At 40.7% G+C, this 16,447-nt stretch overlaps 1 protein-coding gene and 1 long non-coding RNA gene across 2 annotated transcripts in view; one reads left to right on the top strand and one right to left on the bottom strand.

The window, feature by feature from the left end:
* The window catches only part of LOC134730959 (uncharacterized), a 40,633-nt gene extending 39,361 nt beyond the window's left edge, over positions 1–1,272 (bottom strand). The window contains exon 1 of the long non-coding RNA XR_010112906.1: positions 548–1,272. This is a non-coding gene — a long non-coding RNA (uncharacterized LOC134730959). The remainder of the gene's footprint in view (positions 1–547) is intronic.
* TNKS (tankyrase) overlaps positions 1–6,989 on the top strand; it is a 219,638-nt gene extending 212,649 nt beyond the window's left edge. The window contains exon 27 of the mRNA XM_003805333.7: positions 1,279–6,989. Coding sequence (XP_003805381.1) covers positions 1,279–1,365 — 87 coding nt within the window. The 3' untranslated portion in view covers positions 1,366–6,989. The remainder of the gene's footprint in view (positions 1–1,278) is intronic.
* Positions 6,990–16,447: the final 9,458 nt, after the last annotated feature.

Consider the following 16,447-nt stretch of genomic DNA (forward strand, 5'->3'; position numbering starts at 1 on the left):
GTCAGGAGAGATTTTCAATCTTCGTTTCTTCCCACTAAATGTACTAAAATAGAAGCTGTTGTTGTTTTTAACTAAAATCAGAGCAGACTGGAATTACGGAAAAGAATATTATGAATGGTTCTATATATATATATATAGACAGAACTTAACATTTATGTATTTTTGTTATTTTTAAAGTCCTTGCTGAGAGCTTTTAGGAGGGAGTACTCTCTAATGAATAATACTAATAAAAATAATAACAATAATAGATCCTTACTATGCCAGACCTTTTCTAAGACTTTTGCATTTAGTTCTCACAGAAATCCTAATATTACTATTCAGTTTTTACTTATCTTTCTTTCCTTTTATTATCTTATCCTGTATCTATATGCAAGTAATTTGTTGGTCAGCATTGAACAAACTATTTTTGGTCCCCAAAACACTTTGCTCACCCAAGAATCTTCTTTTAGTCACAGACCACTCTGAACTACTGAGTCTAGTTTCATCGTCATGTTATAGTTAGGGCTGAAGAATTCCTATGTAGTCTACTCACTAAGGGGTGTCCTACCTCTCCTTCCAAATTGCTGCCTTCACTGCAATTTCTGGTTAGGTTTTCAGCAGCTTCCTCTGATCAGCCTCCTTTTTCCTGCTCCCACCAAGAAGAACTCTTCCCATTCCAGACACAGCCTTGTGTTTTACTGACTGCAAGAAAAAAGAGAAAGAGAATATGAAAGAGGCCAGTCTAAATCGGAGCCCTTATCTCTCCTGTAAATGATGCCTTGGAGTAGTGAGTTTTTAAATATTGTTCCCAAACTGTTGTTTCTGGGTTATTGGTGACTCAGTACATCTCACCCTTACTCCTTCTAGCTCAGTGGGTTACATCATCTTCTATGATTAATTTGGACTGGATTCAGCAAAATTTTCCTTTCATTTAGCAAACTTTTATTGAACACACGCTGTGTGACAGCACCAATGCTCTGTGAGGTGAAAAAGATATTAGTGCTACCTCGGGCCTTAGTTTCCCTGCTTATGACACATGGCTCTCTAATAAGGGATGAATGGAGCTAAATTGACAGTATTCGAAGTAGAAATAACATTCAGTTTTCTAGATTGTAGGGTTTATACACATTTATTTACAGTTAAGTAGGTGAACCTCAAATTGTTCAGGCACCTATTAAGAAACTGAGTCTATATAGAATATTGGTCACGATTAACAGCCTTTGAGGCTTCCACATTCGGCAAGGCTTTAATATTGTGCCTACTAGAAGGGTGATTTGTTTTTCTTCTTGTCCTTCCCAGGCATACCCAGAGTATCTTATCACTTACCAGATCATGAAGCCAGAAGCCCCTTCCCAGACCGCAACAGCCGCAGAGCAGAAGACCTAGTGAATGCCTGCTGGTGAAGGCCAGATCAGATTTCAGCCTGGGACTGGATTACAGAGGATTGTTTCTAACAACAACATCAATATTCTAGAAGTCCCTGACAGCCTAGAAATAAGCTGTTTGTCTTTTATAAAGCATTGCTATAGTGATGAATAGTATGAGTAACTGATACATACTCAACTGCTACTGTTCCCTTTGAGGAAATGTTTACAGGGGCGGCCTTTTAACATATCTCAGGCTCATTTTCATTGCAATTATCCATTTCTAAAACAAGATTGCTTCGATCTAGACTTGGAAATGGAAAATAAGAAAACCAATGCTTTTTCAAATGTTCACAATTCACACACTACATTTGTTTTGTTATGCATGATGTGTATATAACAAATATACACATACGACAGGCAACAAGCTTGTTTTTGATTTGCCAGACATGCATCATTGGCTATTGTTTGTTTGTTTTTTGTTTTTTTTGTGTTTTTTTGGTTACTTTGAAAATGAGCCAGAGCCTTCTTGAGGATATTTTGCACAAAGTCACGCTGACAAAATCATTAGCAGTGCAATCCAAGCTTCTGGCTGAGCAAGATTCAGTTTCCACTTTTTAAAATTTTTTTATTTTGCTCTGTAGCTGCACTTCTCGTTATCATAAATTGAGATGAAAAGGAAAAAACATCAAGTTTTAGTACCCTTTTATGAATTGGCCTATCTTACAAGAGAAGGGCACAAACACCAACCTGACTTAGGAACGCCTAAATTCAGAGAAGTCAAAGCCGGTGAAGGCCACTTGCTCTTTCCGACACAAGCCTGCCACAGAGGTCTTCGGGACAGTACTGGAGATGCAGGTTGACACAGGCTTGAGTTCCAAGGTGAAAAAACTGGGGAGGCTGTGAAGGAAGAGCTGCATTAAGGAGGGTGAGGAGCGTGTGGTTCTGTATCATTGCAGCCCCAGTGGATCCAGGGGATGCCTCCAAAAAATAAATGCTTCCCTTCCCTTCATCTGTACTGTTGGGATTGTTACCCACCTCCAAATTAGCTGCCTTATTTCAAAAGTCAGTGAAATTACTGTACTTGATGAGGGTCACAAAAATACCACTTGATTGTTTCTTTAGTTGAGAAAGCTGGGATTCAGACTCGAATAGTGGATAGATACACACAAATGCAAGGACTTTTTTGTTTACTCCAGATTTGGGGTTTATTTTGAGTGGCATGCTTCAAATAGTTCATAAAGATCCTTGCATTAAATTTTTGAACCATTTCTTCAAACTTCTTAGTGTGTTTAGACAAGGAGAACAAAAATTGAAACCAAAGCCCTTTCTGTTATTTTTTCAATGAAGGTGAGAAAGAAATACCATACGATTTTCTTTGTGAAACTACTGTTTATTTTCATCAACATTACCAAGTGCCATTGACATTTATAAAAAAATGATCCTTTATAGTTCTTACACTTGCCCTTTTCACCTTAACTGAATATGAATTGAGTGCACTAACTTATTTACTTGATATACTGTGCATCTACTCTGCTTTGAAGCGAAAGAAATATAAACACGACGAGGAACAGGAAAAACAGTGTGACACAAACTTGCCATTGCAATTCAAAGCCCTGAAAACGATGGGTTTAATGCACGGTGATTAAGCTGTGACCTCCTTTAATCTCCTGAAGCAAAATAAAATGGTTACATGCAAAACTTCTAGAAATAGACTCTTAAAATATACACATTTTGCTTTGATTTTGGCTTCGACCCAGTGCTGGAACTAGGCATCCAGACTAGTTTGAATGTTTGTAGCTGAATTTTGCATGGGTCCTCAAAATTAAATCAAGAATTAGCCTCAGTTGTTGCTTCTTTTGAAGTTTCAGTGACCCAAGCTGGGTGTTTGTGTCTTGGCTACTTGTTTAATAGCACTAGAATTCCATGTGAAGCTTTGAGAGTTGCTATTCATTAAGAGGGCTTTGTTTCCCCTTCTTTCCTTCTCTTTTGCTGTAACAAAGGGTTGAAGAAATTGCCATCTGTGTAGTTTTTAGTAGCTGTCAAGTGTGTCTTACTTACCTTCCCCCAGACGTAGTTTAAAATGGTAAACACAGCTGTGATTTTTAGTTAAGTAAAAGAGTTAATATGATATAGATATGGAAAGCTTTATGGCTTCATTAAAAAGATAAACCACTACCTAACTGTGGTTGTATGTTGTTTCCATCATACTAACTAGATGAATGGATGCGCCAGTTTTCATCTTGGTCCTTACACTTGAGAAGTTAAACTGTGGTTCAGTATTTAAACTGCCAGTGTTATATGTCTCATGCTCTGTGTGCCAAGTGAAGGCACTGTGTAAGGAAGACATTTGCGGTGCTTCTTGTCCTATAATGATTCAAGTATACAGTAGTTCTTGAAAGAGTGTGCATATATTACTCATCTGCTTAAGAGAGTGGGTTAACGGATATATCACAGGAGCCAAATACATTTTTTTCAGAACTTGAAAACCAAAGGTCATCATGAGTGCACTCAAAAGTTAGCACAAGTTTATTACATTTGGGATTTTCATCTGTAGCCGTATGAAGAACCCTTTCCAATATAAAAGCATGGCATTAAATTAGGCTGAAGTCTTTTATTTTTTGTGTATGTACTATATAGAAATACTAGCAAGTTAGGATCATCCAATATGGCCTACCCCGAAATGGCCCCTCTGTTTCCCTAACCACATGGAAGAAAGAATCCGAATGTCTCCACCAGCTTTACCCGAGTTCCAAAACTAAAGGGCTTCTCCAGACCTGATGGTTCCAGTTTACCTGCTGTTGGCCTACTGGATACTTGACTCAGGCATAAATTAAGTGCCCTGGTCCTGAAACTTTCTGCTTGTATTTGACCTCCTTCCCTGTATTTGACCTCCTTCCCTCTTTCCTAAATTACTAGTCTGGAATTAAAATTAGCTCCAACAATGACCTTTGACTCCATTCATTTTCTCCTCATCTTGGGTCTTAAAAAAGGAGACCAGATACCTCTTAGCTTTTGTATCACAACCAGGAATGGGTATTAGGCCTCATGCGCTTTGCTCAGAACACTGCCGCTTTGTTAACAAATGACAGTGGAACCCAGAGTTTTGATTCTATGCAAAATAACAGCAGTGCAACCAGGATTCTTGTTTTCCTTTTCCTTCTTGGAGTTTGGAATTTCTAGCTTTTCAAGCAGCATAAGTAGAATCAACATTAGGATGTTTTCATGAAATAGCATCCTTATAGTTCTTTGAGCTTGATGTTAGTGGCTAGACTGATTTCCCTTTGCTCTCAGAATACAAAGTGCATTGAAGTATACAGAGAAATGCCTGAATATGGCAAGCAAATAATGTAGATTAACGTTCTATTATTGTATCCATTTTACAAAAAATAAAATTTTGATATATGCCAGAGAACGGCATTAGAATGCAATAAGTTGTCTAGGTTTTTCTGTTTCAGTGTCTCTCCCAATGGCACGAAGGGTTATTGGGCATTGCCCCCACCCCCGCCTTTTTAACATGTGCACTATCTGGATTCCTGTAAATGGCCTTGCAAACAGAAGTGGTGTGTATTTTCAAGCACCTTTCCCCCATTGTATCCGAATCCCACTTGTGTGATATCTGTGACAAATAGCCTTCTTCTTGTGTTTTCTGTTGGACTAATTATCTCATGTAAAGCTATAGACCTTACTAATTTGGCAGGTATTCAAAACTGACATTTAGATAGGATTTCATGTCAGATATGTATTTAAAGAGTAAAGTCAAATTTGTTTAATGTCAGATCAGTGACAGAAGTGAAAAGAAAGTAACTGTGAAAGTGATGTTGGAGCTATTGTACACATCTAGCATATGGAAAGCAAATGCACTCGAAAACTACTACTCTAGAACATGAGGCTTCTTCAGCAACTTGTGCACTCTGCCATCAATAAATTAAATTTTTCCCTCTAGAAAGCCTTAACTATGGCAGAAACTTTTTAACCTTTTATATTTTAATAAATAAAACATTGTAGTCCCATTTCTTAGTGTTTGAAAGGTGTGTCAGTGAGTCGGCCATGTCTCCATGTGTTTCAGACCTGTTCATCTTATTTTATGATGGTATATTTCATAAGTAATATTCCCTTACATGCAATGGAGCTGATTAAAATTAATCCATTTCAATTTCTCCATATTGGAACTTCCTCAGCTACCAGATTTCTGGTTTGGAGAAGTGCTGGAAAGATTTCAAAGCCTATTCAGTTGTGTATGTGGGGATACGACAGCAACTGTGATACCTTGTAGAATATGAGTGATATGCAAGCTGTGTTTTTTAATTGTTTTAAAATGTAAACTATGGTTATGCTAAAGTGAAAACCTAGAGAAAGCTAAAGATTTTATATACTTTGCACGATCAAATATGGTCGTAGTATGACGAGTTTTATACATTGCCAGAGAGTTCTGCCTCCTCTGAAATAACATTCGCACTGTAGATTGCATTTCCGCTTTTCCTCCTTTCACATTCTTTTTTGCTTTACACTTCACGTCTTCGCACCTGCCCTACCTCCCATCCTTTCAAAGAGGTTTCTTTCACGTTCCAGAATTCAGATTGTTCTGTGATTTCTTTTTCATCAGTCTACCCATTTCTGCAGGCAGCCCTGAAAGCCCTTGTGTTGATTCAGAGTGTTTGCAGAGAAATGCAGTTGAACCCTGGTAGTGGGGTGTCCCTCACACACCCGCGCAGCCCTCCCAGAGTTCAGGATGAAAGGCTAGAAAACCCATTCAAAGTTAGGAAAGAACACAGATCTTTGAGGCCGACAGCCTAGACCTAGAAGATGACCTTGAGTATGTAAACATTGTCTCCATGACACAAAACATTGAAACTCTTCATGTGCATATAACACCTGCTTCTGCTCCCATTGTTTCAAGCTCATCTTATCTTTGTAGTAGTAATGTTTGTCTTTGATACCTACAAACTAAAAAGGTACTTTTATCAAGGTTTCTCAAAACATTTACAAAACCAGCTTTGAGAAAATGTTATGTTGCCTGGCAACAGCACTCGGAGTAGTAATTGTGTTTTCTCATTGTGATGTTAGTCTGTGTGAGCAACCAGTGTAGTGACTCTTTGGTTCATTATTGGTGTTGTTTTTATTTTTAGTCTCTGTGTGACCCAACAGTGGCAGGGGTTACAACCCCCTCTCCTTTTTTGTATTTATCTATTTGTAGGATTGTCAGATCAAGTACAAGATGCCCAGTTAAGTTTGAATTTCAGAGAAACAATTTCGCGTTAAGAATGTTTCATGCAATATTTGGCATATATTTACAGTAAAAGCATTCATTATTTGTCTGAAATTCAAATTTAACTGAGCATGCTGGTTTTTCTCATTGTTTGGTTTTTCTAAATCTGGCAATCCTACAGATGTGGTCATGGGAAATCACCTACAGCATGTTAAAGTCCTCTAGTCATCATCTCGTCACCTGAAATGGAAGTCCTTTTTCCCTTACCCTCCACTTCTTTCCAAAGGAGGGCATCAAGGAACTTAACCTGCCTGCCTGGTGGGTTTCTATTTAAGACATCTTTGTGATTATATTTAACCTGCAATTGTGCTTTGGCTTAATGTCTAGCTCACTGTACTTGTAATTGATTAATATTCAATAAAACCATTTTTAAAGTACACTTGTGTGGATAGCAGTTAGCTCTTAAGTATTTTCATTTTGCCCTGCTTGTTCATTTCTGCCTGACCAACCTTAACACAACTGACTTGAAAAACTGTCAGAATACAAATACCAACCCTCCCTCTCCATCTTCCAGTGAGACCTGGGTTTTAAGTGACTCATCCTCACCTCTCAGCCCACATGGGAGTTACTAGATAAGTTCTGCAGTAGCACGGGCAACATGGGTTCCTTTCAGAAACATCTCTTAAACAAACAGGCTGACACTTTACAGTCAGACCTCCTACCAGGTCCAAAGGCAGCCCAGAGGCCTTGCACAACATGATTGCTCACAGACTCACCTTCTCCACCTCTTGGGGGAGACGGAGGGGAAGAACGCCTGCTTCATGCAACAGTCAGTATTAAATACTTAGCACAGTGCCTGGCGCAGAGGACTAAGAAAACCCTTCCATTCTTCCCCTCTTCTTTCTCCATGCCTAGGGGTCCGTTACATAGCACATTTGAACCTAGAATTTTATCTGTACAGTAACTTTTTTGCCAGAGGGATTGTCAGAGCAACAAACAGACATAATTAAATGGAAGTATTCTAGTAACCCTGCAAATAACAATAGCCATCATTGAGCCCCTACGTGAACCAAGTACTTTGTATACATACATTTTCATTAGTAACCCCAAAAACTTTGCAAAACTGGCCTTTTAATTCTGTTTCACAGATGAGGAAGTGAAACTGGAAGTGGTTAAATTAGTTATGTTATATCCCAGAATACCTTCCACTATAAGACTAAGTACCAGAAGGCCAGGCGCAGTGGCTCACGCCTGTAATCCCAGCACTTTGGGAGGCCAAGGCAGGCGGATCACGAGGTCAGGAGATCGAGACCATCCTGGCTAACAGGGTGAAACCCCGTCTCTACAAAAAATACAAAAAATTAGCCGGGTGTGGTGGTGGGCACCTGTAGTCCCAGCTACTCGGGAGGCTGAGGCAGGAGAACGGTGTGAACCTGGGAGGCAGAGCTTGCAGTGAGCCGAGATCGCACCACTGCACTCCAGCCTGGGCAAGAGAGTGAGACTCCATCTCAAAAAAAAAAAAAATTAAGTACCATTTGCTATGTACCAATCACCAATCACAGATGGAGTTTCAGTGTTTAAGCAGGAATAAAAACACAGACTTGACTCTACCACATGATTTTATGTCAGTGTCTCACACAACAATCAGATTCTAAATGCCATTAGACTCAGGTGTTCCCTTTTGGTTATAGAAAAGGAAATTATAGAGGGGACAACTTTGTGAATAAGGGGTTATAGAAAGGGTTATAGAAATAGAAATCTGAATTGTGCACAAAAAGCAAGTGGAATATAAAACAGTAACTTAAAATTTCAAAAGCCTGGGTTAGTTTATGACATAGATGTATTCCAAGGGCCTGTTTCTGTAGCATCAACCACTGTGGGTTGGGGATTGGGGGAGGTGGGATGGAGCAGCTGTAAATCACTTGCTGGATTGGGTTTATTTTCTGAAGGAAATTACTTGCTGGAAAACTAGATCCTATTAATCAAAGGGATGGGTGCTTCTTGGTAGCCAGTTTTGAAGAAGTATTTTTGGATTACGTTGCCTACATTGAGTGTCTGGATGCTGTGACCTAGTTTCTCACATTAGAGGTAGCGTGTCCTATTTATAGCACCTGTCAACCTTTATCATTTGGCTAGGTTCACTTTTCTTCATTATCTTATAAGACTGTACAATAGGCCTCCAAGCTGAAAGAGCACCTGACACTATACTGGAAATAATGAAAGTTAGGTCATCCATTCCCATTAAGTTGGAACATAAGTGTCAGGTCTTCTGGTTTGCATTAGCTCTGAACACTTGGATATATAAAAAACAGTGGAAAAGGGGAATGGTGTGTACGTCTTCATTTCTACCAACTACCATCTACCATACAGTGCTAATAAAACAACATTGCATTGGACAATATGAAAGATGTTAATTTTGTTAATATGATTCTTGGCATACTGTTCCCGCCCAAGGACTCATTTATAAAATAAGTCTATTCACCTGTACTTTCATAACTCTGCCTGCAAATCGGTGGTATGTAACACAAAGTAAAAGTATAATGTAACCGTGGTTATGAGTCATTGGGAGTATGTAGAGGCTGAAGTCAGGAAACCAGTGCTTGCCCTGCAGTACAGAATTGCTTCTTAACTCCAAGACAATTCTATGAAGGCCACGTCTCTACCTTTCATCTGTCAAGTAGGAATACTCACCAGATCAGCACATCCAGACGGTGCTGGCTGCCATACAGTTATTTAATTTAGGACTACTTAAAAGATGTACAAGGTGATACAAATCGAATGCTTTTGGGGTCTGAAGAGAAGATGGAAGTAGAACAATGAGAATTTTAGGTGTCTAATCTGTTAGGGTGACTGTTACCAAAACACCTGGGTTTTCATCTAGGCCCTGCTGCTTGCCGCACAGAAAGCCAATGACTGAGATGATGAGTATTGCCAAGGAAGAAGGCTTTAATAGGGTGCTGTAGTCAAGGAGATGGGAGTTCAGTCTCAAATCCATCTCCCTAACTAAAACTAGGGGTTTATATAGCAGGGAAGTAATGCGTAAAAAAACAGGAACGAGGGAGAGGCAAGGAAGCAATCATGATGATTGAGGTGTTGGGCATCTCACTGTCTGGATGTGCTGATCTGGTGAGTTTCAGTTCTATGATACGTTTTGAGAGGCCTGAGGGTTCCTTTCCTGAGGAAAGAACTAAGATAAAACAAATATAAGTTTTAAGCTTTAAGAGCAGAAGGGTCCATTTCTATGTTTATCCAAAAACAACTGTGTATGGGGCTGTTGGGTCAATTTCATAACTAGTTAGCTGAAAGGCTGTAGGATTAAAACCTCCAGCCCTGCAATCAGAAGGCCCAAGTTCATAGCTTGGTTTTACCACTTACTAGCCATGTGACCTTGAGAAGTTCCTTATTCTTCTTGGGCCTCACTTTCCTCATCATTAAAAATGAGTATACTACTGCTACTACTACTACTATTTCATAGAGTTGCTTTGAGAATTAAATGAGTTAACTTGCATAGTATGTTCTTTTTTTTTTTTTTAATCTGAAAACTGTCTTTCCATTCTGTCCCCTAAGAAAAAGTACTTGATTGGCTAGAATGGGAGATTAGAAGAAAGCATATCCATGACTGACTCAGACCCCTTAAAGAATCTGCCGGCCGGGCGCGGTGGCTCACGCCTGTAATCCCAGCACTTTGGGAGGCCAAGGCGGGCAGATCACAAGGTCAGGAGATAGAGACCATCCTGGCTAACATGGTGAAACCCCATCTGTACTAAAAAAAATACAAAAAATTAGCTGGGTATGGTGGTGTGCACCTGTAGTCCCAACTACTCAGGAGGCTGAGGCAGGAGAATGGTGTGAACCTGGGAGGCAGAGCTTGCAGTAAGCAAAGATCACACTACTGCACTCCAGCGTGGGCGACAGAGCGAGACTCTGTCTTAAAAAAAAAAAAAAAAAAAAAAAAAAGTTTCTGCCTAATTGAAGCCCAGAGTGCTGCAGAGTGGAACCAGATGTCCACTATCAGCCCTAACATTTTTGTCATCAAACTACCATACTGGCTCAGAGCTCTTGCCAGATCTTCTGGGGTTGCTCCTTATTGAAGCAGTAATGAGAACACATTATTTCACAGCAAGGTATATACAACTACATCTTCATCAGTGTTGATGTTGATGAGCATAGTATAGCAAAGTTCCCCAGAAGTCATCCAAATCCCCAGAAAGAAAAGCCTAAAACTATTACTGTATCAGGGTTAGACTCTAGAAGTCTGCCATAGACTCAAGGCAAATGTTGGTGAGGGGTAGGGGAGGAGTTCAGGGGAGGGCCTCCCATTCAGTAAGTGTATCTAGGAGTTCAGGAAGGAAACTATCCAAAGGGTGATCAAAGTAACCACATCTTTGATAATGGAAAGACTTGGCCAGTTGGACATTTTCTAAAACTTGAGTAGCAGGCTTAGAGGAAAAGAAGGAACAAAGAGAGGTTTGAGGTTTTCTCATAGCAGGAGAACAAAAATCCTGGTTGCCACTCAAGTTGACTTAAGCCTGATTTCATCATCACCATCTAGTAGCATTTCTTATGGTCACAGCCATGAGTGAGAGAAAGGCAAAGGTTTATCCAATACTTTTTATTAATTTAAATCTCTTCCAAATCTGTTACTCTGATAAATTGCACTTTTATAGTCCTGATTATAGTTGCTTGGCTATCTATGTGCTTTGGACTTGTCTCTGATTAGATGGCTCTTTTTTTCATGGCAGGAACCATGGGATCCCCAATACCACCTGCCACAGTGCCCTGAACATAGAGCACTCATTCTGTTTCCAAGCAGCATTTGAACAGGCTGTCACACTGGCAGCCTGTCCTTTAGTAAACGGAGTGTAGCTAGATCTTTTTAAAACACCTTCAAATACCCTAAGCTGACCACATGCTAAAGGATGAGGATAGGAGTGCAAAATAGCTTTTCGTAGACTCTGAGAACCGGAATGGGTCTTTAGAGATCACCTGGTCCAGCTCTGTTATTTTTTTAATGAAGAATTTGTAGAAGGCCACATAGCTACAGTGAGGCAGGGCAGACACCAGAATCCAAACTTCTGGCTTTCATTTGGACTTATAAATAGCATTCCCACCCAATGACACTAATTCTTAAAATGACCATCTTTAATTCTTCACACTCTTTCCTCTTTCTTCTAACCTTCTACAAAGAGCTATTAAGTCTTGTAGAAATATTTCAGCCATCAAATCTCTCATTCATCCCTTGAGATCATGCCTGGACTAGCAGTTGCTCACCCCCACTACCAAAATCTTCTGAAAGCACAACTCTGATTAGAGAACTATGTCATGTGGGAAGTTACCTTGATTCAGTGGTAGCCTCCACAGATACTACCAGGCAGACTATCCCAGAGTTCCTAGAGCAGAAAAGTCCAAACCAAATGAAAAAATTCAAATACTTTTTATTACTTATTTTAATAAACCATTTAGTTTATTGAATTAAACCACATACCCAGAAGAAAAGAGTTAGCATACTTAGAATAGGATACAAGAGACTACACTACCGCAATCTTGTGTTATACAATGTTCATGATTCCTCCCCCTCCATCACTCCTCTTCCTCCTCTGTCACATCAGCCCTCTTGCAGATAGTACAATTTCAAGGACCAGAGTGTGTGACTTCATGGTACTTAAGCACCTCCCAAGTAATGGGGAAGGAGGCAATGGATGCAAAGTTAATGCAAAATAATTGAGGTAAGTCTTCTCACTCAGAGAATCCTTCAAGTCCCAGTTCAAATATCTTTCAAGAAAAGCCATTCCTTGCCTACCTGGTGCCATGTGACCACTCAGCCCTTTGAGTCCAATCTGTGCCCAATATGTACTTCATTAAACTACATCACCATCCACGTAATTGTATGTTTCCTCTACCACCACAGTGAGCCAGTTGGACCTAAGCCATGTATCATTGTCATGGTCTTCCTAGTTCCCAGCCAAGTACTCATCTTTAAATTGAACTGAACTATAAAAGAAATATGAAATATGTGTCTCGTACTTTAGATTATGGAGGCATCTGATCTTGGCTGGCAGAAGAATAGAATCAAGAAAATTTTCTCAAAGGAAGAAGAGAATTGCACTGAAGCTTTGGGAATAAAAAGAAGTTAGCCACGCAAAGATAGAGTCTTCCAGGTGAAGGAAAGGCATATACAAAGGAATGGCAGTAAGAGAGAACAAATCATGTTCAAGAAGCTGGAAGGAGTTGGCCGTGGCTGAGCATTGGGTGAGATGACAGTGGAGAGGTGAAGAGGCCGAGAGAGGGGGGCAGGGCCAGAAGCAGAGAGGGTTCCATATGTTCTTCTCGGAGCTTTTAACTCTACCATGTAGGCTGGCACAGTGGCTCACATCTGTAATCCCAACACTTTGGGAGGCCAAGGCAAATGGATTACCTGAGGTCAGGAGGTCAGGACCAGCCTGGCCAACGTGGTGAAATCACGTCACTCCTAAAAATACAAAAATTAGCCGAGCATGGTGGCAGGCGCCTATAATCCCAGCTACTCAGGAGGCTGAGGCAGGAGAATCTCTTGAACCCAGGAGGTGGAGATTGTAGTGAGCCAACACTGTGCCACTGCACTCCAGCCTGGGTGACAAAGTAAGACTCTGTCTCAAAAAGAATAGAAAGAAAGAAAAGAAGATATACAAACGATCAATAAGCACATGAAATACACTCAGTATCACCAGTTGCTAGGGAAATGCAAATAAAACTACCATGAGATAGCACCTCACACCCATTAAGATGACATCTTTTTTTTTTTTTTTAAAGGCAAGGGTGTGGAGAAATTAGAACCCTTATGCACTGTTGGTGGGAAAATTAAATAGTGCAGTCACTATGGAAAACAGAATGAAAGTTTCTGAAAAAATTAAACATAGAATTACTATATGATCTAACAATTCTGCTTCTGGGTATATATATACCCCAAAGAATTGAAAGCAGAAGCTTAAACAGATACTTGTACAAAAATGTTCCTTACAGTGTCATTCACAATAGCCGAAAGGTAGACGCAGCCCATGTATACTTATATATACACACAATGGAATGTTTATTCAGCCTTAAAAAGGAATGACATTCTGATACATAATGTGACATAGATGAGCCTGGAGGACATTATGCTAAGTGAAAAAAAGCCAGTCACAAGACAAATACTGTGTGATTCCAGTTGTATGAGATACCTAGAAAGGGCAAATTCAGACTCAAAGTAGATGGGTGGTTGCCAGGGGCTGGGGAAGGGGGGAACGTGGAGTTATTATTTAATGAATATAGAGTTTTAGTTTTGCAAGATGAAAAGAGTTTTGGAGATTGGTTGCACAATTTAAATGTTTTTAAAACTACTGAACAGTATGATTAAAAAAATGGTTCATATGGCAAGATGGTAAATTTTATGTGAATTTTATCACAATTAAAATTTTTGGGCCAGGCACAGTGGCTCACACCTATAATCCCAGCACTATGAAAGGCTGAGGCAGTCTGGGCAACATGGCAAAATCCCATCTCTACATAAAATTTAAAAACTAGCTGGGTGTGATGGTGCACACCTGTGGTCGCAGCTACTCGGGAGGCTGAGGTGGGAGGATCACCTGAGACCAAGAGGTCAAGGCTGTAGTGAGCCATGTTTTTACCACCGCACTCCAGCCTGGGTGACAGAGTGAGACCCTGTCTCAGAAAAAAAAAATTTTCTTGGCTGGGTGCAGTGGCTCATGCCTATAATCCCAGGCTTTGGGAGGCCAAGGCAGGAGGATTGCCTGAGGTCAGGAGTTTGAGGCTGCAGTGAGCTATGATCATGCCACTGCACTCCAGCCTGGGCAACAGAGCAAGACTCCATCTCTACAAAAAATTTTTAAAAATAGCCAGGCATGGTGGTGCACACTCATCTACTCAGGAGTATGAGACAGGAAGATTGCTGGAGCCCAGGAGTTCACTCAATTGAGAAAAAATAAAAATAAAGGTGTCTATCTCATACAACATGTCTATCACAGGTGTCTGGGTACTCTGTTCACATGATGTAGTTCACATGTAGGATCCAAGCAGGGAAAGCAGCCACGACTTGGAATATTCTGGTAACTGGCAGAGAGGGAAAAAGTATGACCAAGCACACACATGCTCTTCAAGGTTCTTCCTGGAACCAACACACACCACTTCTGTTTACATTTTATTGGCAAGACCAGTCACATGGCCATGTCTAAGTTCAATGGGGAGGCGAAAGAAGTCTGATTCTCCCACATGGAGGGCTACTGGGTATTGTGAACGGTAACACAATCCACCCTCATTGTTGATAATGCAGCTTTGACAGTTGCCACAGTCACTATTTAAAACTTCAGAAATTAGAAGAGGTGCAATGTGAACATTTGCAACTGAAATTCAAGAACATAAGAAAAAGAAGCTGAACAAGAGGAGTGAGTGGAGTATCCACAGAGATGGGGACGACGTAGCCTAGGAAAGGGCAAAAAAAATCCACATCTTGTTCTGGGTGACAGACACACAACACAGGTGTATAAATACATATAATTCACTCAGCTCTACACTTTTTTTTTTTGTTTTTTTGAGATTGAATCTCACTCTCTCACCCAGGCTGGAGTGCAGTGGTGCAATCTCGACTCACTGCCACCTCCACCTCCCAGGTTCAAGTGATTCTCCTGCCTTGGCCTCCCAAGTACCTGGGATTACAGGTGTGTGCCACCACACCCAGCTAATTTCTATATTTTTAGTAGAGATGGGGTTTCCCCATGTTGGCCAGGCTGGTCTGGAACTCTCGGCCTCAGTTCATCGGCCCGCCTCAGCCTCCCAAAGTGTTGGGATTACAGGCATGAGCCACTGCGCCTGGCCGAGCTCTATGCTTATAATTTGTGTACGTTTAAGTTGTACCTCAAATTTTTAAAAACTAAAGAAAGGGTACGGAACCTGTGAAAGGAAAACAAATCTTGCAACCCCGTAAATCACTAAGCCAAGGGAAAAGTCAAGCTGGGAACTACATCAGGCAAACCTGCCTCCCATTTTTTCCCTAAATAAGATAGCTACAGCAGACACGGTGGCTCATGCCTGTAATCCCAGCACTTTGGGAGGCTAAGGAGGGTGGATCACCTGAAGTTAGGTGTTTGAGATCAGCCTGGCCAGCATGGTGAATCCTCCTTTCTACTAAAAACACAAAAATTAGCCAGGCTTAGTGGCGGGCACCTGTAGTCCGGGCTACTCGGGAGGCTGAAGCAGGAGAATTACTTGAACCTGGGAGGCCGAGTTTGCAGTAAGACAAGATCATACCACTGCACTCCAGCCTGGACAACAGACCAAGACTCCGTCTCTAAAAAAATAATAAAAAAAAAAAGATAACTACAAAGATAAAAAAAAAAAAAAGCTACATACCTCCTTCACAATTGACTCATAAGGAAATTCCTTGTGGACAAAGGACAGAGAGAACTCAAAGTCATCCCTGCGGCTCATGCATATCTGGTTGCTTCCTCTGCCCTATTGTTTCACTGAGCCAGACAAAGGCATAAGTGACTGTTCCTCTACCCTTGTCTCACGTATAAATCATGTATTCAGTGAAAGGCTAATTAGAAACTCAAAAGATTGTCTCTTATCTACCTATGACCTGGAAGTCCCCTCCCCCACCTGTAGTTGTCCCACCTTTCTGGACGTAACCAATGTCCATCTCACACGTATTGATTGTTGCCTCATGTCTCCCTAAAATGTATCAAAGCAAGCTGTTCCTTGACCACCTTTGGCACACGTCATCACGCCTCCTGAGGTTGTGCCACGGGAGAGTCCTTAACCTTGGCAAAATAAACTTCCTAAATTGGTTGAGACCTGGCCAGGCGCGGTGGCTCATGCCTATAATCCCAGCACTTTGGGAGGCCGAGGAGGGAGGATCACCTGA

The sequence above is a fragment of the Pan paniscus genome, chromosome 7 (assembly GCF_029289425.2).
Source record: "Pan paniscus chromosome 7, NHGRI_mPanPan1-v2.0_pri, whole genome shotgun sequence".
NCBI lineage: Eukaryota > Metazoa > Chordata > Mammalia > Primates > Hominidae > Pan > Pan paniscus.